The following is a 27,743-nucleotide window of genomic DNA, read 5'->3' as shown; positions in this document are numbered from 1 at the left end:
ATTTAAGAAAAAAAAAAAAAAACAATGACAACAACAACCAAGTCCTGGCCTAAAAATTTAGGATAGGTTAAATGAATCATGCTCAAACTCAACCTTGTGGTACTCAAACACGGGGTAAAAGACTTGCCCTGGAAATCATTAACATGCTTGTCGATTTGCCTTACAAACATTTTCCCAGCAATCAAAGCCACAAACATTTTTCCTTACAACCAAATCAAATATACCCTAGAGGTAATTTATTGCCAAACTGTCATGTATGGTACACATACAAAGAAAGGACTATAGATACATAGGGTTAGGGTAGGGTTCCGAAGGGCGAAGACTCGTGAGAAAAGACATGTTCCTAGTAGTTCCCGACCATGTAAACACGAAATCCCACGATTTGAATTTATACATATCCCAATAACATAATCTCAGGGACTCTTATCCCGAGGATAAATCTGGATAGGGATCATGACTTTTTTTCTCCATGTATAGTACAAGGTGTGATGTTTGACAATGAAAAAAATGTTGGTCCACTTCGGTCCATACTCCATACCGAAAATCATTTGGTGTGTCAATATAAATTAGCAAAAAAACATTTAAACACCGAACTTGATTGCCCACGGAAGAAAGCTAGAAGGGCCATTCGTGTTTCGGAGAACATATTTCCTCTACCAATGCCAGGTTCTGTTATTTCAGAAAGCAACGTGTTGTAGCTCTTAAACCCTAGATTTCTATTCGCTTTTGCAATACGAGTATACGACTTCTCTTCACATTTCGTAAGAACTAGAAACCCTAGAAATTTGTTGTTTCAGGTTCTCTGTTTCAAAATTCCAAGTAAAATAATCAGTAAAATCCATGCCAGACATCCAGACCCTTGTTAATGAGTTTGTTCTCAAGCTTAAAAGGCAGTGAGTTCCTTCCCTTTTTTTCCTTAAAAATTAAAATTTCAATTTTGAATGAGAAAACGGTTCTAGGAATCTAGTTTTGTGACAATTAATTGATCATCAATTGATTGTGTTTCGTAATTTTTTTCCCTTCTTCAATTGATCTGTTTTTCTTTGTGACAGTAAAATTGAGGGATCGCAAGCGACTGCTAAACAGACAGCTGAGCTGCTTCGATCGGTGATTTCCCAGCAAAGAGTACCGCATACGAACCAGGCTGGGACACTGATTGAAGCTGTGAGGTCTGTAGGAGAGCGGCTTATAGCTTCTAATCGTGTTGGTATGATTTCAAATTGGTTTTGTTTGTCATGAACATTTCATCGATTCTTGGTCTGACATTGTAAATGCTTGATATACCCAAATTGTTTTTTTGTTCTAAAACATTATTTTCGTTCCTAAACTTTCAATTCTATTGCGGTCAATCATACAAGGATATGTGCTTGAGCTGGTATGGATACGGTATGGATATGCTACCAATTTTGAAGTATCTGATATTATAGGGTATAGGTTTATAGATGGATGGTACTATAATTATGGTGCCATAAATCTAAATGAAGGGGTACTTTGTAGTTGAATGGAAAGTTTAAAGTTATTTTTTTTTGATAACTTGGGTATCTGGGCCTCTAAAAGAGCACCTGACTAATACCACAAGTTACAAAAGGTATAATGTGATTTCTTGATTACTAGAAAAAAGTTGGCAGTTGAGATGACAAATCATTACAAGAAAAACCTTAATCATTTCGTCTACAAATGGAGTTCCATCCAAATAAGAAGAATTTTAAAAAGTGACCTCTAAAGTCCTTAAATAGTTTACACACACAAAAGAACAAATTGATGATTGAAATAATGACTTTTTGAAGCATTTGCTCATTCCCTTCAAAGACTTGGCTGTTTCTCTCCTTATTGAGGTGTCAACATACAACACAAGGGGTTAAGAATCATAATATCCTTCTCTCTCCAAGAAAATACGTGGTTGCCAAATTCAAACAAGGATTGAACCAATCCATAGTAATGGAATAGAGACATAAAGTGCAATCATAACTCTTAATTAAATGTGCAATGAATAAGTACATGATCGTCCGATTCACCCAAAGCCTTACACGTTCTACATAAATTAACAACCTTAGTACCTTGAGACATTTTTCGGGTCAGAATTATATTCAATGTTAAAAATGTCAACTTAGCTAAGTTGGTAAGACGTGTGGAGCATTGTTCCCACGTCATAGGTTCAAACCTCTTGAACCCACATTCACCATGCTAACCACTAACCTTTTACTTATAAAAGAAAACTAAAGTTGCTGAGCAAATGAAAAATATAAGCTTTGATGGGATAATCCAATTCCAAATCATTGATACTGGAAATTTTGATTGAGAAAGACCTTGCATTAAAGCATTATGGATAGTTTTGACAATGAAAACCCTGTCATGAGTGGCTTCCCATTCATACGATTCTCATCTGAGGAGGAAATGGATATCATTGAAAGTTGGCTTATGAGATCAACTATGAATGAGATTTCCCGGTCATTAAAGTGTCTCTTGTCTTGAACCATAAACTTTTTGATGGATTCTTTTTATGAGATTAAGTACATATCTGGAAATTGTTCTTGTAAAGGTGACACCACACCATTATATTCTCAGAATCAGACATTATTTCCCCCTGCCAATTTTAAGGATATCTCTTGTGAAAGTCCAGTAGAATCCTATATATACCTTTCCAAACCCCATTCCCATAAGATAATTTGGCCTCATCGCTTTCCCAACTAAAATTCCGTACGCCAAACTTTACTTTAATGACTCTTTTCCACAGATTGAAATGATATATCCCAAATATCCACAAGCCATTTGTCCAAGAGGAGCACTTGCAATTATTAAACCTTTGAATGCCCTAATCCATGTCCTCTTTAAGTATAGAAATATGTTTACGACTCACCAAGTAGATCTTTTTCTTGCCAATCTTATCATACCAAAGAAAATCCCGAATGAACTTATCCAGTCTCAATTCCACCCTTCTAGGGATAGTGAAAAGAGAAAGATAATAAATCGCAACACTGGCTAGAGTGTTTGTGTTTCCTATCGAGTTTAACTTCCCCCTTTCCGATAAATACTCACCTTTCCATGAATTAAGTCAACAATCCATTCATAGCTTTGCTTCACCCCAAGGGGAAGGGAAAGGTGGTTAAAAAGGGGGGGGGGGAGAGAGAGAGAGGTAATCCACTTGGCATCCTAAAATCCTAGCTAGAATCTCAATGTTGGAGGTGACTCTGCCCCCAAAACCTTCTTTTAATGCATAAAAGCAGCCAGCTATAAGACCACTCCAAAACAACACAACAGACCTCCAAAGTATCTAATGTGTTGTAGCATAACAACTAATAATAATATTGTGTGATGAACAACTGCATATTGAAAATAAATGGCTCTTCGATTCCTATCCTAAATTTTTTTGCTAAGTTATCCTAAAATATTTAAGATCTCTATATCTTTATCTAGCACTGACCTCCTATTTCCCATGCTTGAAAGGCAGGGAATAAATTAGTGAATTCAATAGGCCCAGCTTGCTTGAGTGGGATCCATTGTCCCGTGCTACATGACATAAAAAACATTATAAAATACATACGTCTAAAAATGTAAATCAAAATTAAATTGAAACTACCTTCAACGGACCAACCAGTGGCTACTACCATGTGCAAGCCATCGATCTAGTGGACCTACTTCTTTACTTATAAAAAGTACCTCTATGTGACATGAGTTCCCACCTTAAAGACAAAGTCCTCAAAAAACAAACCCTGAAACTCTTTTTGAAGCTTAGACCATAGGAAAATGAATGTTTTGACATTATGAATTATGTCATGCACTGGATTCTTCTTCACTTTGCAGATCTTTGTGTTCTCCCTTTCTGGAGGCCCTAGCAAACCACACATGTATATATCGGGTTGTTTTTTGTTGCGTGCATATTTTTTTCCACTCTCGGTTGTGTCATACCCCAGTTAAGCCCCGTGACCCTCTTATATTCATAGTTCACCCCTCTCCAACAGATCGGTCTTTTGAAGTAGTTGGTTGGTTAACATGGTATCAAAGCGCTAGGTTTGTATAGGTTGCAGGTTCTATTCTTTCCACCCTTATGGGTGAGGGGAAGTGTTGAGTGCATATTTTCCTCCGCTCTCGGGTGTGTCATACCCTAGTTAAGTCCTGTGACAGTTCTTCCCTTTCCAACAGGACTGGTCTTTTGGATTAGTTGGTTGGTTAACATTTTCTAAGAGGACTTTAAAAATAAATAACATAGTGTTGTCCTTTCTATATTGTTTTCAAGTATTTCTGTTCTTTTAAGTTGTAAATGGTTTGGTTATGCTCATGTATTGGTTCTATGACAATGCTGTATGGTTGGAATCGCACTGCAGAGCTCGCTGTTGGAAATGTTGTGAGACGTGTTTTGTATATCATTAGAGAAGAGAATCTCTCTCTTGCAACAACTGCCATTGGGGGGTTCAGTTTATCTGATGGAAGTGATGATGAAAATGATCTGGAGCGAGATGACCACCCGGTCCTGTCTGCCGCAGCAGTTGCTGCTGCTTCCAGAAGCACTCTGCGCGCACCTTCTTTGCATACCATTCTCGAAGGTGTACCTGACTTGGCAGCTGATCCTCGTACTTCTTCCTCCGGGGCCGATTCTGAAGGAAAAAGCAAATGTAAGAGTACATTTCGCCTATTGGAAAATTTTATTCTAAATTGTTCCTTTTTTTTATTTTTATAGAATATCTATTTGTCTTTGATAGGCTTAGTAAAGTTAGAATTGCACCATAAATGTCTTCAATGATGATGATTTTTTTATATATTTTTTAAAATTTTCCATTCTATTTCTGTTTTGAACATGATAAAATCAACGAAAAGTTTATAAATATCCCTTAGGTATGACCAAGGTAACCCGAGTGATTATTTCAAATGTTGTAACAACTAGCATTGATTGTAAATTAAACTTGTCTGGTTTCATTTATGAACGTTGATATTGAATGATTTCTTATCCTTTGCAGCGGCAGATAGAAATTCAATGACCCGGAAGCTGAAGCATGATGTTATCGAGGCTGTTAACGAACTTATTCAAGAAATTGATACCTGCCATGAACAGATTGCTGAACAAGCAGTGGAGCATATACATCAAAAGTATCCTCTATTTACATGTCTTTTATAAGTTTCATTTATGTATTTAAAATGTTTCACATTGCCTATATATCTTCCTAAGTGTTTACTTTATGTATATTCTCGAATGCTCTTTATGAATTTCATATTAGGGCCACGCGTTGACTTGGTTTGCTTTTTGTGGCTTGAGTCTAAACTCTAAAGTGTATTACTGGTCTATTGCGCTCTTGCCTGAGGCGTACCCTCAAAACTACAAATTGTAACATTGTTTGTGGTAATTAACTCTAGAAGAAGTGAGTTATGTTTCCATTCATCCATCTCAACATCCTCATCTCTGTTTTGCTCAACCTATTAACATGATACTTCTTGACTACAAAACATTTAGCTCCATTAGTCATAGCTGGTCTTATTTCCATCTTATATAAATTTTCTTTTTAATTTAATCCAATTTAAAACAGAGAGGCTGAAAAGGAAAGTCTATAACCTTCTAGCAATAAGATGATTTTTTGATATATATAGGGTCGGGTTTGACAGCTAAATTCCTAAACAAAGTTTTGTCTTTATATGGGCTAAAAGTTTTGGAATAAGCTGATTTTTTGTGAGGATGATCTCTATGGTGAGGAGATCATCTTCACACAAAATCAGCCCATTCCGAAACTTCTAACTCTATGAAAAATGGTTACAAACCAACGGTCCACAATTCTTCAACTTATAAACTAGAGTTAGAAATTTCAGAATGGGCTGATTTTTTGTGAGGATGGTCTCATCACCATAGAGATCATCCTCACGAAAAATCAGCTCATTGTGAAACTTTTAGCCCATATAGGACAAAACACTTTGGCTAGGAATTTGGCAAAAGAACGCTACCCATATGTATATAGGGTTGGGTTCAATAACCAAATTCCTAACCAAAGTTTTGTCTTATATGGGCTAAAAGTTTCAGAATGAGCTCATTTTTTGCAAGGATGATCTCTATGGTGAGGAGACCATCTTCACAAAAAATCAGCCCATTTCAAAACTTCTAACCCCATCAAAAGTGGTTTACTAACTAATGATAGAAACTAACGGTCCACGATTCTTTAACTTGTAAACTAGGGGTAGATGGACAACAACCCACAGAACGAACTTAAAAATTAGCAAATTCATAATAGAGGGCTGGAGATGCTGGAGATCACGGTGGAATGTAAGGTATTTGTATTGAAGGAAATCTGGTTGCGACGTAATAGAGGGCTTGAAATCAGGGAGAGAGGAAGAAGAATGGAATCTTCACTTTGGTTGGCAGAGGAGGAAGCATTATGGGTTTCCAAGCAACTAGACTTAGCAAGAACATCATCGAAGGTGTTCATGGCGAAATACTCGAAGAATGGCAGAATCTTTATGTTACAGGAAGAACAAAATCGATACGGCAGATTTTTGAAGCTTCATCAATTCTCGAATATAGCGCGATCTCGGGGGATTATGTTCCCAGCAGGGGTAGGAGGAAAGGGATGGGAAGATGTTAGTGTCGCGGTCAAAACAAGTTTAACTCCTATGGAGATGAGGAAGGCTTTGGCGGACGAGAGTGGGCCGAGCAATGCGTGGGTGAAGACTCTGAATAAATCTCCCGAATCTAAGACAGAGTTACAGGCTGCGTCAAGGGAGAAAAAGAACCATGAGTATGCGGTCAAGTTAGCTCGAGATAATGGTACGATGTTTGGGAAATGGAGGTGGGCGTTTATTTGTAAGGCGAGCTCTATGGAGGCAGATTGGGAGGAATTTTTATCTGAAATGAAACTAGGCATCTCTCAAAATGTGAAGGTGAAATTGTTAGTATGGGAGCCAAACAGCCGGATTTTAATGGTGGGTAATAGAGCAGAATTTCAAAAGATGAACTTAAGGAGAACAGTTAAGGTGGGTAATCAATCCTTCATGTTAAGACCTTGGTTCGCGGATTGTAATGCCATTAAACCAGTTTGGGACAAGGAAGGGACATGGGTGCACATCAGTGGTCTGCCATTTCATTTATGGGCTAATGAAGCATTTCGAAAGATTGGAAACCAGTTAGGAGGACTTCAAGAGGTGGATCCGAAAACCCTTTGTTGTGCGAGGTTGGACAGTGCAAAACTTAAAGTGGGGGGATGTCCATGGAAGTTGCCAAGAACTTTATTCCTATGGTTTGATGGCTTCCGCTATAAGGTAGGAGTAACTTTGGTAGGAGATGAGGGGCATCGTCTGGTTTCTGAAGAGGAAAGGGGGAGAGGCGATGGTAATGGGATTGAGATATTAGCGGAGAAAAGATTACAGGTAGTTGGGGAGGTGGTTCAACCGGAAGAAGAAGAAGAAGAAGCAGACAGGTTGGAGAAGATGATACCTGGAGATATCAATTCTGCAAGGGCAGTATCACTTCCAGGTGGAGATTGCGTGAGGGACAATCAAAATTTCAAATATCGTCAGAGATCAGGGACACGTGTCGTGCGGGGCAGAAGGATGAAGCCACGTCGCCGAAAAGCATTTAATAAGCGTACGGTTCATTTACTTAGCAGGGCAGCCCGCAACCTAGTCTACATTAAATGGCTACGTAAGAATAAGTTAGTGGAGAAAACAAAGCCCAAAGGATCTGGATCTGGTTTCGGGCTGAGGAGTGTTGGGGCCCATGGACAAGTCGTTCAGCCCATAGATGACTCAAGTGGTTACACGGTTAATAAGGGGCTGGGCTGCGTAGGCCCAACAGGGGATAGTATAATCAAGAAGGCCTCAGACCCAGATCGATTTAGAAAGACAACATTTCAAGTTAAGAGGGCTAAGGTTCGATTAGGCCCATCGACTGAGAGGAGTGGCATGCAAATGAAGAAGGCCCACGATGGCTTTAATCGCATAATCAGAGTCATAAGAAAGACCATTAGAAACAGATTCATGAAGGTATTCAAGTCGACATTTTCTAAACTCTTGGTTCCCAAAGTTAGAGACGCAAACGAGGCGCTGGATCAAGAGGTTTGTAAGGAAGGTGCAGTCGATGATACAGTGATCAACGTGGGAGAGGCAAATGGGTTTGGTGGGAAAGATTTCAGAGTGCAGGGGCAGAATCGAGTAGAAGAAAGGAATTTAAATATGGGGAACCCAGTGGAGAGATGCATCAAAGAGGTTCGTACGGATCTTCCTTTAGAATATATTAGTGATACTTCCAGTCAGAATCTGGTCAAAGGATTGCGATCATCTCCACAAGGCCAATCCAAGCTAGTTGAAAGGATCTACGATGAGCAAATGGTGGATGGGCAGTTGACAGCAGGGTTGCAGCCCGAGAATGGGATCTTAGCAAGCAATACTAGAGAGTTATTGGAACTTTGTTCGATTAGGAGAAGAGAGTTGGGCAAACAGGAAAAGAGTCAGACATTTGATAGTGGTTTGGGCACTAAGGGCACAGACCGTTATACATCGAGTTCAGTAAAATCCTATTCCGCAGTGGAGTCAGTTGAGGCAGCGAAGACACTAGAAGAGCAATGGCAGAAGAAAAGTGGAGACAAGAATGGTGTTCATCATCTAGTTGCAGTGACCAGAATTTGGGATAGATTGCGAGCTGATCTTTGGCGACATTCAGAGAGGTTGAAAGTTGCCAACTCTTCAGGCAGTAGATCTGACGGGCATAAGAACGCGGGTAATTCAATGGTGATAGTCATTACTGGCCCATTTTCTCTACCTCAGATTTTTTCGGTGTCTCTTGGTAAGTATCCCAGTTTAAGTGGTCATATTTGTTCGACGTTTGCACCGCTGTTTCTGTCTTTAGATACTTCTTTGTGTGGTCCTTGTGTTGTTTTCTCTCAATACAGGTCTCGGTTCTCTTCAGCCACTACCAATTCCATTTATTCCTTTGAGCTTGTCCGAGAGAAGACTAGTAGAAGGGAGAACAGGAAAGATGACAATCGTTAGCTTTGGTGTCATTAACCTCTACTCAGAGAACAAGGAAGATGGAAGTTGAAAATCGAACAGAAGTGTACAGTGATGGAATTGGGGATGACAGAGACATAGGTGAACCGAGAATGGAAACCCGTGAGGAAGGGATAGTGAGGACAGAATTGGAGACGGTGGAATGACTTGTTAACGAAGCATTGAATATGGCAGAAGAATTTGGCTTAGTTTCGGAGACAGAGGATAGGGAGTCTTCCCTAATTTTGAGAGTGGCAATCGGGGACTTACGAGATAGAAATATTCTAGAAGAGGACTTCAATAACATTAATCAAGTGTATGGAATTGAGGAGATAAATGAGCAAGAAGAGCACGAGAAATCTCAAGAGATTAGGAGTTATAGGGACGGTGTGAATAATGAGGTGGTGGTGGTTGCTCCTTTGGAGATGACAAGGACTTTAATTAGACCAAGAGCGGAAAAGATGTTGGTTAGGTTGGAGAAGAGGTAGGTGACCTTGGCTGTTTTGGGTCTTTGTTAGGTGTCCAATGTCGCTCAAAGTTTTATCTTGGAATGTAAGGGGGCTGGGGGATAGGAGGAAAAGGGCAGCAGTGAAAGCATGTATTAGAAGGATAAATCCCTTAATTGTCACTCTCCAAGAATCGAAGTTAGCGAGTTGTGATGATAAAACCATTAAGGAGATATGGGGGAGAAACATTGACTGGATAGCTCTTCCTGCCCTAGGTTCAGCCGGTGGTATTCTCATGATGTGGGATAAAAAATGGGTCCAAGTGACAGACAATTTAGTAGGAGCTTTCTCGATCTCTATTTTGTGCAGGATTTGGAATGATGATTTTCAATGGGTGTTTTCCGGGATTTATGGCCCAACCATCAATAGGGAGAGGGTGCAATTCTGGGAGGAACTGGAAGATATTGCAGGATATTGGGAGAAACCCTGGGTTTTGGGTGGGGATTTTAATGTTACCAGATTTTCATATGAGAAGAACAGGGGATCGAACATTTCTAAGGGGATGAGAGATTTCAATGCATTCATAGGTAGACATTGCTTAATGGATTTTCCCCTTTTGGGTAGGAGATTCACGTGGTCTAACAATCAAGATAACGTTAGGATGTCCAGATTAGACAGGTTTCTGGTAAATAACTTGTGGGAGGAGAAGTTTCAAAATGTGATTCAGTCAGCCAGTCCTAGTCCTGTTTCTGATCATTCACCAATCTTCTTGGAAGCAGGGCACCCTAGACAACACCCTCTCCCCTTTAGATTTGAGAATATGTGGCTGATTCAACCCAACTTCTTAGATCTCATTAGGAATTGGTGGAATGAGTGTCCTTCTATAGGAAATCCGGGTTTTGTATTCAAGAAGAAGCTCAAATTCCTGAAAGATAAACTGAAAATATGGAATAAAGAGGTTCTGGGGAGTATGGAGGTAAAAAAGAAGGAGATTTTGACAGATATCGAAATCCTAGACAAAAAGGAAGAAGAGAGGGAGTTGAGCTTGGATGAAAGGAGTAAGAGGATGGAGTTGAAATTGGAGTTCCAAAGAGTGACGCTTATGGAAGAGATAAGTTGGAAACAAAAGGCGAGGGTCAAATGGTTGAAAGAAGGGGATAATAATACAAAATTTTTTCACAAAGTTGCCAATTTTCATAGAAGAAGTAATCAGCTGGAGAAGATCATCATTAAGGATGTCTTGAGGGTTGGAGAGGAGGAAGTTAGGGAAGGGGTGGTCAGCTTTTATAAAGAGTTGTATGAGGAAAAGGAATCCCTAAGGCCGAGGCCAGATAATCTTGTGTTCAAATCTTTAAGCCAGGAGGAGAAGGGGTGGTTGGAAAGGCAAATAGGGGAGGAGGAGGTTCGAGCAGTTCTGTTTTCTATGAGTGGGGATAAGGCACCTGGGCCAGATGGATTTAACATGGAATTTTTTAAACATTGTTGGGATATCATTTCGAAAGATTTTATGGAGGTCATCAAGGAATTTCAAGATAAGAAGTATCTGGATTATAGTCTCAATAGCACCTTTGTGGCTTTGATCCCTAAGAAAACTGGGGCGGAGAAGATAGAAGATTTCAGACCCATCAGTCTTGTGAGCTCAGTGTATAAGATTATATCCAAGGTACTAGCGTCAAGGTTGAAAATAGTCCTCCCTAGTCTGATTAGTGACGAGCAAGGAGCTTTCATTAGGGGAAGACAAATTCTAGATGGTATTTTGATGGCCAATGAGTGTATTGATTCTAGGATTAAGAGTAAGAAAGAGGGGATGATTGGGAAAATTGATTTGCAAAAGGCTTATGACCACGTGAATTGGGATTTTTTAGAGTACATGATGGGGAGGATGGGTTTTGGAGAGAAGTGGATTGGTTGGATTATGAAATGTGTCACTACGGTGTCGTACTCGATTCTTGTCAATGGGAGTCCGGCGGGTTTTTTTAGGGGTACGAGAGGTTTGAGACAAGGGGACCCCTTATCTCCGTTCTTGTTTCTTATTATAGCTGAAGCCTTAGGTGGATTGTTTAGAAGAGCGGTTGATTTAGGTAAGCTATCGGGGTTTAGGGTCAAAGATGGACCATCGATTTCTCATCTTCAATTTGCGGACGACACAATTGTTTTTTTGGACCATTCGAAAGATCAGGTGAGGGTGCTTCGGGTTTTATTGTGCTGCTTTGAGGCTATGTCAGGTCTGCATATTAACTTGCAGAAAAGTAAATTGTTCGGGGTAGGAGAGATTCAGGATATTCATTTGATGGCCACAACGTTGGGTTGTGGGTATGATACCTTGCCCACGTCTTATTTGGGTCTACCGTTGGGAGCTCCATATAATAGTATTAGAATTTGGGATGGAGTGATTGAGAGAATGGAGAAAAGGTTGAGTATGTGGAAGGCGAATTATCTGTCGAAAGGAGGAAAAGTAACTTTGATCAAAAGCACCTTATCTAGTATCCCGGTTTACTTCCTCTCTTTGTTTACGCTCCCGAGGTCTGTTGAAGGTAGATTAGAAAGGCTTATGAGGAACTTTTTGTGGAATGATAGGGAAGGTAGGAGGAAGTATCATTTAGTCAGATGGAAAGTTATTTGCACACCTAGGAAGAATGGGGGGCTAGGCATAAGGGGTCTTAGAATAGCTAATAGAGCTCTGTTAGGAAAATGGTTGTGGAGATTCGGTGAGGAAAGGGGTAGTCTGTGGAGGAAAGTGATTAAGGCCAAATACGGGGAGAGGAGGTTAGGATGGTATAGCGGTGAGTCGAATGGACCGTACGGTTGTAGTGTTTGGAAAGGGATTCTTAAGGTAAGCGAGGATTTTCAAAAAGGGATTAGGTTCAAAGCAGGTATGGGAGACAAAATTAGATTTTGGGAGGATATTTGGTGTGGCACCTTGCCTCTGGCTTCTCAATATCCATCTGTGTACGCTTGTTCTATTAAAAAGAACTGTTCTATCCAGCAGTGTTTGATTGGCAATGAGTCTGGTCATTCTTGGGATTTGGGGTTCAGAAGGAACTTTAATGACTGGGAGCTAACCGAAGTGACATCTTTCCTTGATCTTCTGCATACATTTCACATCAACGAAAGCGAAGAGGATAAATGGGAGTGGATAAGGGCTAAGGACTCGAGATTCTCAGTCAGATCCTTCTACATGTGGCTTACTGCTAATACAGAGCGAACACTTTCGACTTCCATTATTTGGTCAAGGTTAGTCCCCTCTAAAATATCTTTCTTTGTTTGGTTGGCATCCCTCGGTAGGATTCTTACGATGGATAATCTGATTTTGCGGGGATGGATCACCCCAAATTGTTGTCCCCTCTGCTTGAGAGACGGGGAATCTGTTAATCATATATTACTCCACTGTCCTTTTGTGTATATTATTTGGTCAAAGTTTCTCGAGCTTTTCCATGTTTTTTGGGTTCCCCCTCGTGAGTTCTCTTCTTTGTTAGTAGAATGGACCAGTAATGCTTTTCACACCAAAAAGAGGATCCTGTGGAATATGCTACCGACGGCTATTGCTTGGGGGGTATGGAAGGAGAGAAACAATAGAGTGTTCAACAATAAGAATAGTAATTCTCATGCTTGCTTCTTGGAGATCTTGGGTCTTTTATACATGTGGTCTAAACAGATCATTCAGTTCGTGGGGACAACTTTTGATGATTTTGTTTTTAGATGGCAATCTTTATGTGAATAGTGTAGCTTAAGTTATCTTTATTTCTCTTTTGGAGGCTTTCTCAGCCCCCTTGTACTTCTTTCTTTTTTCTTTATCAATATATTATACTTTTCAAAAAAACTAGGGGTAGAATTTTCAGAATTGGCTGATTTTTTGTGAGGATGATCTCCTCACCATAGAGATCATCCTCACAAGAAATCAGCCAATTCTGAAACTTTTAGCCCATAGAAGACAAAACACTTCGGCTAGGACTTTGGCAACCGAACGCTACCCATATATATATATCACTTTGCTTGGGATTTTTGGAATCCCAAATAGGAAAAGTCGAAAACAATGAGAAACATCCAATATGGAATAAGACCTGACAGAAAAAGAGCCACTCGACTTCCCATCTACCCGGCTTGTCTTTGATCCTTGGGAGAGAGAGAGGTATTAATTGTACGAGTAAGAGTACTAGCAATGGTATGCATCACCCAATCCTTGAGATTCCTTCTGAAATCGAAGTCTTAAGGTAGCACATCTCCTAATCCAGCCATAAAATCTTAAAATTGTTTAAAAATAATTACAAACATAGAGCAATCCTAAGAACCCCGTGTGAAACTGCTGCAAACTAGCAAAAACAGACACGTGAGGTTGCGCGCGACTGTTAGTCTCGAACAAGCAAGAGTGGTAATACTCGAAAGATGTTGCACTAATGAACAAGCAAGAGCACTAATGCACGAAAGCCGTTGCGAACATGAAGCCGTTTTCTCATTTTTTGATTGATTAGTCGTTTCCTTGTTGCAGCCTACTAACTCCAGCTTCTGTAGCATTCCTGCTCTTCACATCTTCAATTGGATGCCGATCGAATCAGGGGGTCGTGGTTAAAGAATCTCTTTTCCTGTCTTTCTATTTCTTCTGCCACTGCTGAATTGTGGAGAGAATGTCTTTACTATTTGTCCATTAAGCTAGCTAGTAAGGGAAGAGCTTCTTTACAGGAAGAGCGTGTTAACGATTCATTTGACTTGCAACTTTAATATTGTTTCAATCAGTGATTCTCTTAAGCTGATTTGAGGTTGGACTTTGGGTTGAGGATCTCCATGAAACAGACGGTTGGGATGAGACACATTTCCTAGAGATCAGTACTGGCCTTCTAGGGATTAGTAAAGTTTTTTCTAGGGATACATTTTTCTGCGTAATCGCTTGTATCTAAACTGTTGTTTGATCGCGAGCCTCAATCCTGTGTCAAGGCTAGTGTTTCCTTTTGAGGTTTAAGGGTCATTGGCCATTTTGATAGCCTCATTTTGAACAGAATAATGCTGAAGTGACTGGCTGGAACCTCATATTGCACTTCTTACCGTGAAAGTGTATGGGAACCATAGATGTTTTTCATTGAGATACGAGTGAAAAAGCATCTATGGTTCCAATCCACTTTCACGTCAAGAAGTGCGATATAAGGTTCCAGCTTGAGGTCACTCCAGCAAGACTCTATTAAATATTGAGAGGTGTAGCTTGTTAGCTCCAATCTTTCAGTGAATCAGATTTTACAAAAATAAGTTCAATTTGGCATCAACTGTTATTTGTTTAAGTGGAACAATATGATTGATTCATTATCTTTTCATCGTGTTCTGTCCAAACTAGTCTGTGATATACATTTCTTTTTCCCTGAAGTTCTATTTTGCTCTTTTAACTTGGTAATCTATATCTATCAATTATCTATATTTGTGGTTTTTGTTAGTACGGATCTTTGAAATTTATATTTAGATGTTTCTCTTGTATATTCACTGCTATGCTTGCAGTGGCTGAACTATTTAATTATGTTTTTTTTCTTCTTTCCAGTGAGGTAATATTAACTTTGGGTCGTTCAAGAACAGTGATGGAGTTCCTTTGTGCTGCGAAGGAGAAGAAGCGATCATTCCGTGTATTTGTTGCAGAGGGTGGTCCAAGGTATGGAACCAATGGCTAGCTCTGTGTTGCATGGAAATAGGCCATTACTTTAGCTTGGATTGTTTGAGTCTCTTTATAACTCGATCAGGTTTTGGTGTTACATTGGTCATCAATTAGGTATCAAGGCCATGTTCTTGCAAAAGAGTTGGTTGCGAGAGGTTTACAGACAACAGTTATTACTGATTCTGCAGTTTTTGCAATGATTTCTCGAGTGAATATGGTATATGATTATTCTTCTTATTGATGGTTTCTTGGACATTGTTCAACTTTAACTTGAAAATGGTAAAGGTGATTGTAGGAGCTCATGCTATCATGGCCAGTGGTGGAATTGTTGCTCCTGTTGGGTTGAATATGGTTGCACTTGCAGCTCAAAGGCATGCTGTTCCATTTGTTGTTGTTGCTGGTAGTCACAAGGTATGCTTGCATATAACAACCTCATGTGGCATATACTTGTTCTACCTCTTCTCCTTCAAACCCCCGCGTCCTTTCTGTATACGCATCATGTCAGGATTTTTATTTTTTTGGTATTGTGTCTGCAAAGTTCATTCTGGAGGAATGGTTTGAGTTTAACATTTTAAAAAGACTAGGTCTAGTCAATTGGGATAGGATTCATATGCATGGGTATTAGTTAGAATATGCTTTAGGCCTGGTAGAATGTTCAATATCTTCACCATTCAACCCAAGGCTGGAAATGTGAAAGTTTTAATCTGAAAGCGATTCTCTATTGCATATTATTATAGATGATTTATTTTACTTTTGAAACAATCTATAGGAGTACAGTAAAATTCAATATCTATGGAGGTATTGAGATTTTCTGCAAAGTGCAGAACAGTGGGCAAGCGTATGTTTGAATTGTGGATGGAAATTGTTGGTATACCTTTTTGGATTTCTCCACAATGTTTCTCATTGATCGTAGTATTTCACATTTTCTTGAGCAAGGCAAATGATAGACATGAATCACATTCTCACTTTGATGGATTCTATAATGAAATCAGGGATCTCGAGCAGTGTTTGCTAATTAATATGGATGAAGCATATCATCACGTTAGTTGGGGACTTTTGATTATCTTCTCAGGAGAATGAGTTTTGGATTGAGGTGGACATAGTGGATGAACAAACGTGGTTTCCACTTGTTTCTGAATCACAGTGAATGGCTTCCACGTCGTTATTTTAAGAGCTATAGAGGTGAGTTGGGGATGTTATTTTTTCTTAGTCTTTTTTCATTGTGCTGGTGGAAGCATTGGGGAGGATGCTTTCCACGGGTGTTAGGAATTTTATAAATGAACTTAAGTTCTCAAGGGATCTTTTGCGTTAATGTCTGTCTTAGAATTGCGTATTAATTTGGTGAAAGAAAAATCATTGGAGTGAGTTTGGTTGTAGGGGTATATACATGGATGTCCTAGGTTGCGGTATTTTTGCCTTGAAATATCCAGGCCTTCCTCCCATATGTCCCTCTATCTATGTTGATCAGCATAGTTGGAAGATACCATAAAATGATAGATATTTTATTGTTTTTTTTACTTTCTGTGTGTGTGTGTGGACTTTGTGGGGGGGGGATCGATCAAGATGGTACTAGACATTGTTTGGCATTTGGGAAATGGTGTGCACTCTGAAGAAAGTAGGTGATTTGGGAATTAAGAGTATTAAATTTATTAATATGGCGCTTCTTGGAAAATGGCCTTGGAGGTTTAGTGTCATCATCTGCCAATATGGGTGTAGTATGCTTGGTTTGGAGAACAGTGCAACTTGTTATGTACGATGAAAAACAAACATTAGTCAAGAGCACCCTACCAAGCGTTTATGTGTATTTTCTTTTCCGTTTTTTGTTGGTCTTGTGCAGTCTGTTATCTACAAACAGAAAACAAACATTAGTCAAAAGCACCCTATTCAACATTCTTGGGTATTTTCTTTCCTTATTTTCCATTTTGAGTGCCAGCCGAGAGGTAAACAGACAAATTAATCTATGATTTCTTTTGGAACGGTAACGATGGATCTTGCGAATTTCAACAAGTTAATTGACACTATGTGTTCGTCCAACACAAGACAAGAGGTTTCAGGTTTTTGTGTACTGGGATTATAAATCCGACTGTGCTTGGTAAATGGATGTGTAGATTTGAAGATCAAAATAGTCTTTGGAAGGGAGCATTTAGTTAAAATAGGAAGTTGGGAATTGGGGGTGGGAAAGCAGAGATGTGAGCTCAACCTGTGGATGTGCTGTTTGGAAAGGTGTTCTCCAGACGCATCTTGCAAAAAATGGTAGCCTTTAGATTAGGTAAAGGGAATAGGGTTCAATTCCGAGAAGACTGTTGTGGTGGTGTTTTTCCACATGAAGTTTAGTTTTCAATTCTTTGTTTTATGGGATTGGGTTTTATTAAGATCCACAGTGTGCTGGTTACTGACTATTGAATTACATGTCTGTCAATCAATGCACACGTGCAATACAAATCATCATCGCCTTTATCATCTTCACTCATGAATCCTTTATCCCAATTACTGGAGTTGACAACATGAATGCCGTTTCACTATTTAACTCTACTATGAACCATCATTCTGTAAAGCTTGGTCCTTATGTTCCATTATAGCCTTCATCCATGTTATTTTTGGTCTTCCTCTTTCCCTTCGAGTCCTTGACCTGGGTCAAGGCGCCCCTGTTCATTGGTTTGCACATGCCTAAACCATCTCAAACCCCTTATTTTGTCTCCTATTGGAGCTAACTTCTCTCAAATAAAACAGTACAAAGATTTCAACCAATTTTCATAAGCTAGGAAACCGAATTTGAATGGACTATCCCTTCTAATTTATTTCCTAGTTGGTTTTTTTGACCATTGGAATTTCAAAAGAATGTCTGTGATCTACTAACAATCCTTGTCAGGGAAGACTAAGATTGTGCCTCGCATATTGGTTGCAAGAGGGCGCTTGTGCCCCTACTACGGGTCCTTATGAGGAAGGGCCCAACCCAATAAGGACAGCACACACCCCACTTCAAGCGTACCTCTGTATTGACTTAAAGAAGAATCGGCTTCTTATATTTAAAAAGAAAGGCTTAAGGATGACTATTCTGGGAGTAACCACAAATTTGCAATCCTTTTTTTTTTTTTCATAATAAAATGAATTGAGTTGGTCTTTTTCGTTTTGCCAAGTGAAAGAAATAGTATTAAAAACTCTGGAAGTTAGTTCTATCCTTCTCTTTCTTTTTTCCTTTAGCATTGCATTTTAATCCATGAACTTATCTTTCGTTTCTTGTTTCTAATCTGTTACTGTTCTTTTATTGTATCCTGTTGTTTAATGTTAATCTTGTCTTTATGATAGTTATGCCCATTGTATCCACACAATCCAGAGGTGTTGCTGAATGAACTGAGATCCCCATCTGAATTGCTGGACTTTGGCGAGTTCTCAGATTGTATAGATTTTGGAATTGGCACTGGTGCTCCTCTTCTTCATGTTGTCAATCCAGCATTTGATTATGTGCCTCCATCGCTTATTAGTCTTTTCATCACTGACACGTAAGTTTACTCTCTTTTTTGATACTGTATCAGTTAAGGGGAAATTCCAAAAGCCCATGTTTGTATGCTCTTCTTTCAAGTTGGGAAGATTTTCATGTAATTTTTTAACAGAGCACCTTTTAAGTAGCATCGTTATCTTGTACAGAAATTTGCAATTTTTATTTCGCAGGAGTTTGCTGATATAACCAACTATTAGGAAGTATTCATCGTAAAATTTCTTGTTTTTGGCAATTCCTTCTGGGCGCAAATCCTCATTCCTCAGCAATTAGTTGTGCATGCCTGTAATTTATAATATATTCATATGATAGTTAAAGAAACTTGATCGGAGATTTTTTGTGGAAATAAAATAATTATATATGTTTTATATTTTACTTATTTCAGCAAAATGATCATCATCAAAGCCTTATCCCAAAAAATTGATGTTGACTGAATGAATCTTATTCCTCAATTCAATTTTTGTGTGTAAAGCTAGCTAATGGAATGCTTTAGTTGGCTTAAGACAGAATTGAATGGAGGAGTGGCTGTTCATCTTAAATGATGCTATTACGCTGATTATGCATGGTAATGGTATCATTTAGGATATTTGTACATAACCATTATGCTATGTGGCCAATTCAATTTTGAGGATACTTACATGGACGGATGTCAAAGATTCCATTCACAACTGATCTACATGCCTCTGATTCTTCTATAGTTTAAAGAGAACAAATCATCTTCATGAAGATCAATTATCTTGGTTTTGCGCCTCATAAATGTCTATGTTAGGTTCAGATTCTGACTATTTCATCCCACTAGGGAGTTTTCGTTGTCTTCAAAAGTTTAGTTCTTGATTCTCTAGTTCTTAGATCTTGCTATTGTCTCTAGTTGCAAAAAAAAAAAAAAAAAAAATCATGAATATCATGTATGTGCTAATATTGCCTTGCCTCCTTTCTTTGATATTCCTGGATTGATGTGAGAGTTTTTGACCATTTGTTTACTTCCTCTACAGGGGAGGGCATAACCCATCATATATGTACCGGCTCATTGCAGATTATTACTCTGCTGATGATTTTGTGATAAAACGGAGAACAGCTTCTGGAAATTGAGTTTACATCACTTAGATCTTCGCATATGTCGAGTAAGTAATTCTCTTCAAGTTAAATTTAAAATACTACATGCATCTTTAATTTGTGTGTAAGTAATAATGGCTGTGAACTATGGTTAAAATTTATAAAAAGATTTGTACTCAGTATCTTAATTTTCTTTAGTTAACAGGAATGGTTAACACATCCCTCATTCTTGGAAAGCGTGTGTCGCCTCAAGTTTTGTGTGAATTACAAATAGGTTTCAAGAGTTTCACTTGAACAACTCCGTTGAAACCTTAGGGGTTGAGCTCGGACTTGGAAACCCATCATTGTTATGCAATTGTCTTACAAAGACAAGAAACACATCTCGGGCGAGAAAAGATCACCCATTAGTTTGGGGGTGAGCTTTGACTATGGATGAGCCAATTCTCGTTTTGGAGATGAGGAAATACAAGATTGAAGAACACTTACATTGCTATTATCCCTTTTCTTTGTCTGGTTCGATTCTGAAATAGTTAATGTTTGCAGGTGCAACTCAGTCTAGCTACTTACTGGACTCTAATGGTAGGCAAAGGTGATTTTATTGGTACGTACGCTGTTATCTATCCGGTGGTTTGTTAGGGGACATGTGGAAGGCTGCGATTATTAGGATGAAAAATGCAATAAGAATCATCTCAAGAAGAAAAATAATGAGAAGTTTATAGTAGTAAAGAGGCAAAAAATGCACACGTTATGTACAAATACATGTTATCATTCAGAAGTTTGTCAGTTTATATTTGCTGAAATCATCAACTAATAGTGTGTTACTTTTAGCTGTGAAAGTTTTACTTCCGAGGTTGACCACATAAATTTCGGTCACTAAATTTCTTTTTTCTGATAATGAAGGAATCTTTGTATATTGCCACTTATCCAAAAGAACATTAAAACTATAGCCCGGCTTGGCAAGGAGACTCGGGGCTTGTTTAGAGCACGAAGTTGCTATGCAGATTTTACTTGGGGGTGTGCAGAGATGAGCTAAAGCATTCTGTGCAGATTCACATTAACAACTGAACCAGATTTATTTGGTCTTGTTCTTAAAATAAGGATCCAACTTTGCCAAATAGATCATATAAAATGAAAATTGGCACCTTTGAAATACTGTACAAGACTACAAATCCAGTTTTTGTCTATTAAAGCTGATAGATTCCCTTAAAAGTTCAAAAATGGATAGGGCAAAGATTTCGTATGAGAAAACATTTGTAGTATTATTCAGGTATGTCATTATATATGTAAAACCCTAATGAATTAAAAAAAAAAAAAAAAAACCTTGTATGGTTCAAAACAAGCATTCAATAATTAGGGAATACTTGACAGTGAAAGTTATATATTCTCCATTATCAGGCAGTATGAGCATTTTCAACAAAATTTAGTCGAGTTGAAGGTGCTGAAGAAGTGAAAGATCCAAATAAACATGAATCGAGATTGTGAAAATAGATACGGATGCAGTTTTAAGAAACAGGGGACTTTGGCTCCGGAGACCAAAACAGTGAATATTAAGAGCAACTCCAAACGCAATGCCCATCCCTCAACCCTTCCCCTCTTTGGGTAGTGGAGTCCAAAAATAGTGACTCCAACACAAGACCCATCCCTCATCATTTTTTGGGTCTTCACATTTTCTATACCTTAAAAAGGTGCTCCCACTTGGTTACCTATCCTTTTTGGAGTGAAAAATTAATACAGTTAAGTTGAAAAAAAATTAATTTCAGAAAATTTTATATTTGAAATGAATTTAAAAAATATTAAATAGGGTAGCATTTGTGTGTAACACGGTTGGAGTGCATATCTCATGGACACTCATAATTGCTACCCACAATACCTAAAAGACTCATTTATGGGTATGGGTAGTGGGAGCTGCGCTGGAGATGCTCTAACCAATCCCAATTTTTGGCATAAAGCAGAGTAATTGTAATTATATCAAACGATTAATTTGAATAATTTGTTAAATTACTATATAGGGTTACACTCACATACACCTCCAATTAAGGGGAGTCCACTAAGCTCAGAACAGTTCTCGCAGTCGACCAGGGTTCTCACCAAAAAACCTAATAGTTGACTAACTACTAATAAATCACATGGTCCAGATTAAACATCTAAAAAGAAAAGGTCTCAAGACTTGTAATTTCATGAACAGATTGGAGATACTCTCTTGGCACTAGAGGGTAAGATCCAGTCTAGAACTGTGTAGATGTGACGGACAAGTTTCTCTTTAGCACCCAAATCAGTACTACACGGTGTGATAAAGAAATTTTAAGTCATTGAATCAAGATCCATCAATGGAGAAGAGCATGAATGCAGACCATTAATTACACATTAATACGATATAACCAAGAAACCTTGCAGTGCCAAGTTTGTTTTTGGAGACCCCACGAGAGAGAACCCACATTCTCATTGGTCCACATGTATTGAAGGGCATCCAAATTTACAAAAAATGCCCATATTTTATCCTAGTTGAGATGCCTTCAATACAACGTGGAACAATGAGAATGTTGGGTCTCCAAAATTGCACTCTGCAGTGACCCCAAGAGGACTTTTTTTCCTGTCTGTGAATGCACCTACAGTTTCTGGCATATAAAGCTACTAGGTCAACTTCAATTTTTTAGATCAAAGCAGAATAGAAAGCTTCCCATTTCTGGCATAATGATCAAAGCAGCTATTTTATAAAATTAATCCCAAATAAGGAAAACAAGCATTTGAAGTAGTGTTTTTTGATACTTCGCCCACAGTTGGAGCATTTATTTGCAAATACAAACACTCCAAATCACCCAACACAGCAAGTATTTGCTAAAGAAAAGAATACATTTAACACTGAAAATAAATATCCAACTAGCATAGACAGAAGTAATGATTTTACATACAAGAATCAGTAAAATAGTTGACCGATGATCTACATCAAACCAGAAAATAAATATCCAAGTTTTAACATTTAAGTAATAATTTTACATACAAGAATCAGTAAAATATAATCAATTACCGATGATCTACATCAAACCAGAAAAATAGAGCAGTTCGAGTATAAATGACTCGCACCCTCTGCAATGACAGGGTCCCACTGGTCAAGACAGCCTTGGTCCCACCTTCAATCCGTGTCCGAGATACAGACACACTATCACCATTTCCCTTTGGAGTTGATGATGAGAATAAGTCAGGACCAGTGGCTGTGCTCACTATTGGGCATGAGAGGTAATCCAATGGATTGTCCTCGCACTGAAGTATGCACCTTTCTATGGTCAATCTTCCGCTCCTGTGAAGCAAGCAGCACCCAAGCTCTGTTTTCACTGTCAAGTTTGCAACCTTACAGGTGGACAGGAACTCAAGTGCACTGCTCAAACATAACATTTAGTTTACGTAAATGTTCTCTTATTTGCAAGGAAAACTTTTGCAATAAATGTGAAGGTGCCAACTTAGGTAAAGTTGGTAAAGGCGTGCCCACGACATAGGTTCAAATCTTGTTGAACCCACTTTCACGTTGATTACTAGCCACCTTGTGTGCCTAGCAATTTTTTTTAGTGTGCAATAAATGTGAATGAAAACCTGTGTACCTGTCTGATCCTCGAGAACAGGTCAATATTGTGTCATCTGGAAGCTCTCCCCCGCCGATCTGACAAAATTAGCAGTCGTAACGAAGGCAAAAAGAAAATCTTTGCTAAATCTAAGGGTATTTCTTTTGTCCCTTTGTTAACCAATAAATAAAAAAAGTCTTTCACTGGTATCTTTTTTTGGCTTATCCATGGGTATCCCCACTCTTCAGGTGACACTAATCCCACAGTCACACACACCACCCCCTCAGAAAGTCCTATGTGCAACTGGTTGAGTCAAGGATCAACCGGACCCTGGAGGGTGGCCCCAAGAAATTCCTTGCTTCATGGGGTTTCAAACACTTGAACTACCCTTCCTGAGGAGCTTATCAAGGCTCGGCTTGCCACTAGGCTAACCCCTTGGGGTTAATCTTTCCCTGGTATCTGTTATTAGATCTTGCAAAGAAAAAAAAAGGTTTCAAAATGTTTGAGGGTCATTTCTACATCTGTTAAAAGTCACAAGTGTGTTTTGCCAATCCACTCGAAAACAGCTTGGGTTTGAAGCCACCTGACTAGCAGGCATCAAAGTTAGCTTACCTACAGAAAAAAAAAAATATCATCCATCAATGGGTAGTGAATTGATTTTCCTAAGGACAGTAGTTAGTAAAAACCAAATCGAAGGTCACTGGTCCAGAATAAGAAAAAACTGCGCAACAATTACACCATTGACAGGCTTTATTCATGTCTCTACACCAATTCAACAAGTTAATGTCTGGCTTGGATTAGGTGCAGAAGATGTAGGAAATCAATGGTTGAAGGAGATTAGATTAGTAAAGGCAGGCATAACTTTTAATGCTTCTCACTTCTTAGTAATAAATCCGATTAGAAAAAAGAAGAAAAACTAAGTTGTAGAATTCTGCAAAGTTCATAAGGGCAGGATGGCCATTTCCATTTCAAAATTCTCCAATTCCAAGGTGATTATTTCACACTTAAACAGGCCATGATCAACTACTGAACGTTATTGAGGATAAGTGGAGATCACTGTGGGAGGTGAGCAATATGATTTGATTCTTATGGGTAGAATGAATTCCTATCTCAAATGAATTCAGAATATTAATAAAACAATAATAAGATTGTGTTACTCCCCATAATTCAAATATTGATTGTTTCAAGGATTTTGTGAGTTACGTAGGACAAGCACATATATGGGTCTTCTTAAAATTTTGATACAGCTGAATTGTAGCTTTTTCTTCGTGTGAGGTATCTGCCCTCACTTTATTTTTAAAATTTTATTTTGTAAATATTTTACTCCAGGCTTCCTAATTTTCAAATATATTAATCTTCTGCTTATCAATATAAAAATTATCTTGGGCAGCTCGTAAGATTAAAAAAAATGGAGTGTGAATCAGAGATGGCCGTAACAAAACTTTGATGCGTTGTTCAGGATTGGCTGTGTTGGGGTTTTAGGAACAATTGGGGTAAAATTGTTAAATTTACACACACAAAAAAATTGGGGAAGAGAGGGACTAGTAGGTATAGCAGATTATAATAAGGAGCGAAGAAAGCTCTTCTGCAGGGCCTAACACTAGTGTTTTACGAGGGGTTCTCGGACCTGTTTATGGAGGAAGACTTGGTAAACACCATTAATTGGGTCAAATTTCATTCTGTAATTGACCATTTGAGGAGGTGTCTCGTACACTTGGAAGAACCAATGACTAGGCTGATTCACTAGCTAAAGGGTGTGTACATAGAAAATCATTCTACACACATATGCTTTTAGTTTTGCACTTCTTTGTAACTTCTTCATCATCAATTGGACAGGTACGTCCGTTGCCTGTGAAAGGTCAATAATGGCCTGGCTTAATGTTGTTATATGAATAATAAGTCATTTATAAGGTTTGCCAAAAACCATTTTGTGGATAAAAAATTATTGAAAGGTAAGCAGTGCTTTTACTTTGCAATTTACATAATGTTAACATTACATACTTGACAAAAAAGAAGGAACTAATTTTTCCAAAGAAGCTTTTAGTGATTCCAAAGAACTTTTTATTATGTAGTGCTATGGGCAGAAATTAAAAAGGACGCTGAAGGACAAATTCTGGAAGACGTCAAAACTTCAGGGAAAACTCCAATTTCCTTAACACTGGAACAATACCTGAGGAAATAGAATTTTGCACATACCAGACAAAGTGGCTTTTTAATCTGAATATCACAGGCGAGGTGATTTCCACCAGCAGCAATTAGAATAGTGTCACCGGGCCTTTACAAAATGAGCCTCAGTTAGATTAACTGTATCAGATAAGTTTTTTTAATAAAAATAACATACTTGATTAGGTCTTCATATCTGTTTTTTATTATTATCATTTTGTGTAGGGAAATGTATGGCTCATTCCATGATAGGGAAATGTAATTGGATTAACCTTGCAGCAGAAATAGCAGATTCAATGTTGGGAAAAATTCCAGGTTGGGATGCATCTTTGATGGATCGTTCCACACGCAACCATAGACGAGGATGGCATGCCAAGTAACACCATCTGTGGCAAACGAGGGCGGTGTTATACCGATCTGCAAACTCAGCAGAAATTTGTGAAAGAGATTGCATAATACTACGGTAAATATGCATTGAAGTAACAATCCCTTGACAGCAAGGCAAAGTGCATGCAATCAATTACAACCATGACCCAGCCGGTCAAAAAATAAATAAATATAACCATGACCGGTATTTCAAACAACATATAGAAAAAATACAATACACTAGATTTCTATTATGAATGTGAAAATAGAAAGCAAATCACAGGCCAAGGAACTCGAGAAGACTACTACTAGACAAATCAAAATAATAAAGCAAATAGCAAAAGTTTGAGAAAAGTGCTACACATCTCCCTCCACGACACCATCTAATGCTTTAATACTTCAAAATTAAATGTGCATCTTCAAATTTTCCTTCAAACATACTTTTTGTTGCATCCCTCCAAATATCCCAATACCACAAATAGTAACAATCTCTACAGAAACTATATTGAACTAACGTGTCTAGGGTTTCTGATGAAACCATATTTGTGTTTTCCCTCTCCCTACACTAAAGTTTCAAACATAAAGGACTTCAAAAGGCGACAAGCCTCCTCATTCCCTGCATAGAATAATCCCAAAAGAGCACCTATAATGATGATGTTATCCATTAGTCATTTAGTATTCTGACTCTTTGGAACCCTGTTAGAAGCTTCTAAAATCTGTAATAGTTGGATATTATGAGCTTCATCCACACCTTCAATTGTCCCTCTACTGACCTCACAACACTTCTAAATATTTATTAATTCCCACCCCTCCCTCTTCAACTAAGTTTGTAGACCACACCAAAACCAAGTTCAGATCCATTCCTCTTCATAACCTGTATACATTTTTATGATAAGTACATAACCCATAAATAGAAGACGTAAAAATCGATTTTTTTAGGGGATGGGGGCCTGCTTTACCACTTTGATGCCTAAATCAAGACCAAATTCTTCAATCCTTAAGAAAATGTAAAGTACACACATTCCTAGATTCCAAAATAAACCCTAAACCATCTAATAATTACTTCTTAATATGTTCTTTGGCTGGTTATCTCGACCGGCCTCTTTTTAATACAATTGATCTGCTTATCCAAAAAAAAAAAAAATTTACTTCTTAATATCTAACGACTCCCTGCAACATTGCACACCCGTCCTTCTTAATCGGCCCTACCACGTTGAAAACACTAAGGAATCTTAGTAGAACATATGCAAAATCAACCTCATATTTTTTTTCAAAAAATATCTGCTTTTTGCTGTCTGCCATATTTATAAATCTCGCTGAAAGAAAAAAAAAATGTAATTGTCCACAGAAACAAATTCCACAACACCTAGTTATTCTCCCATCGACTCTTTACATTTATACTCATTGTGAACACAATATCCAGACACATTTTCGACCCAATCACATATACTAATTCCTCCAAATTTGGGAAAATCAATGATAATCTCTGGATCTAGAATGATCTCTCTCCATTCTGATTTCCAATCCCACATAAAACTAACCTAGTACATACAAAGTATTCCTAAAATAGTAAGTCTGTATCACACAGCAGCTGAAATAGCACAATTTTGAAATCGTTTTTTTCCTTACGTTTGGATTCTTGAACAATTCAATCAAACTAAAGAACAAAAAAAATAGATATCTTGAAAAAAAAAGAGGGCTTAATTGAGAGAGAGAGATATGGAGAAATTAGGGTTTCAATGTATACCAGGAATTGGGGGTAAGAAACTGAAAACATGCATGAGACATCCATCATCAAGGCTATTTATGGTGGAAGAGAAGGAAGGACTTCTGCTGAGGCGCTTCGGCCTTCGATTCTCTTCCATGGCCATCGCAGAGAGAGCACCTCCTACTCCGCCTGTTTGTGACAGAAAATATGACCTAAAATGAAGAATTCGATTTCGATGGCGCGGTGCGCCATACGAATCGGCATCTATACACGTAATTTTAGAACTCGAATGAAACGAGATGACTCGGAAGAGTCATCTCGGTCTCCACAATCGAGCATCGGCATCACCCACAACCGCAACCGAATCGGA

General features: G+C 38.4%; 2 protein-coding genes across 3 annotated transcripts; one reads left to right on the top strand and one right to left on the bottom strand.

Annotated features, from left to right (window-relative positions):
- The first annotated feature begins 610 nt into the window (after positions 1–610).
- Positions 611–20,403, top strand: LOC147396973 (uncharacterized). 2 transcript variants are annotated; one of them, XM_086452320.1, is made up of 10 exons: positions 611–893; positions 1,053–1,207; positions 4,323–4,610; positions 4,953–5,082; positions 14,923–15,030; positions 15,148–15,250; positions 15,319–15,444; positions 18,340–18,533; positions 19,522–19,650; positions 19,788–20,118. In XM_086452320.1, exons 1-9 carry the CDS (start codon positions 841–843, stop codon positions 19,616–19,618), a joined length of 1,254 nt encoding a protein of 417 aa, XP_086308446.1. In that variant the 5' UTR covers positions 611–840; the 3' UTR covers positions 19,619–19,650; positions 19,788–20,118. The 2 variants fall into 2 exon arrangements, with proteins under 2 accessions (XP_086308446.1, XP_086308445.1); XM_086452319.1 differs by lacking the exon at positions 19,788–20,118 and adding an exon at positions 20,126–20,403 and having other exon boundaries at positions 612–893.
- Positions 20,404–22,413: 2,010 nt separating this feature from the next.
- Positions 22,414–27,620, bottom strand: SKIP5 (SKP1/ASK-interacting protein 5). The gene is made up of 5 exons (XM_086452321.1): positions 27,413–27,620; positions 25,572–25,716; positions 25,333–25,411; positions 23,176–23,234; positions 22,414–22,955 (listed from the first exon to the last, which is right to left on the bottom strand). The coding sequence occupies exons 1-5, from the start codon at positions 27,534–27,536 to the stop codon at positions 22,604–22,606; spliced, it is 759 nt and encodes a 252-aa protein (XP_086308447.1). The 5' UTR covers positions 27,537–27,620; the 3' UTR covers positions 22,414–22,603.
- Between the last annotated feature and the right edge of the window lie 123 nt (positions 27,621–27,743).

Source organism: Akebia trifoliata, chromosome 8, assembly GCF_017979445.1.
Source record: "Akebia trifoliata isolate Shusen 1 chromosome 8, ASM1797944v1, whole genome shotgun sequence".
In the NCBI taxonomy this organism is placed as follows: Eukaryota; Viridiplantae; Streptophyta; class Magnoliopsida; order Ranunculales; family Lardizabalaceae; genus Akebia; species Akebia trifoliata.
This window is presented reverse-complemented; position numbering and strand designations above follow the sequence as displayed.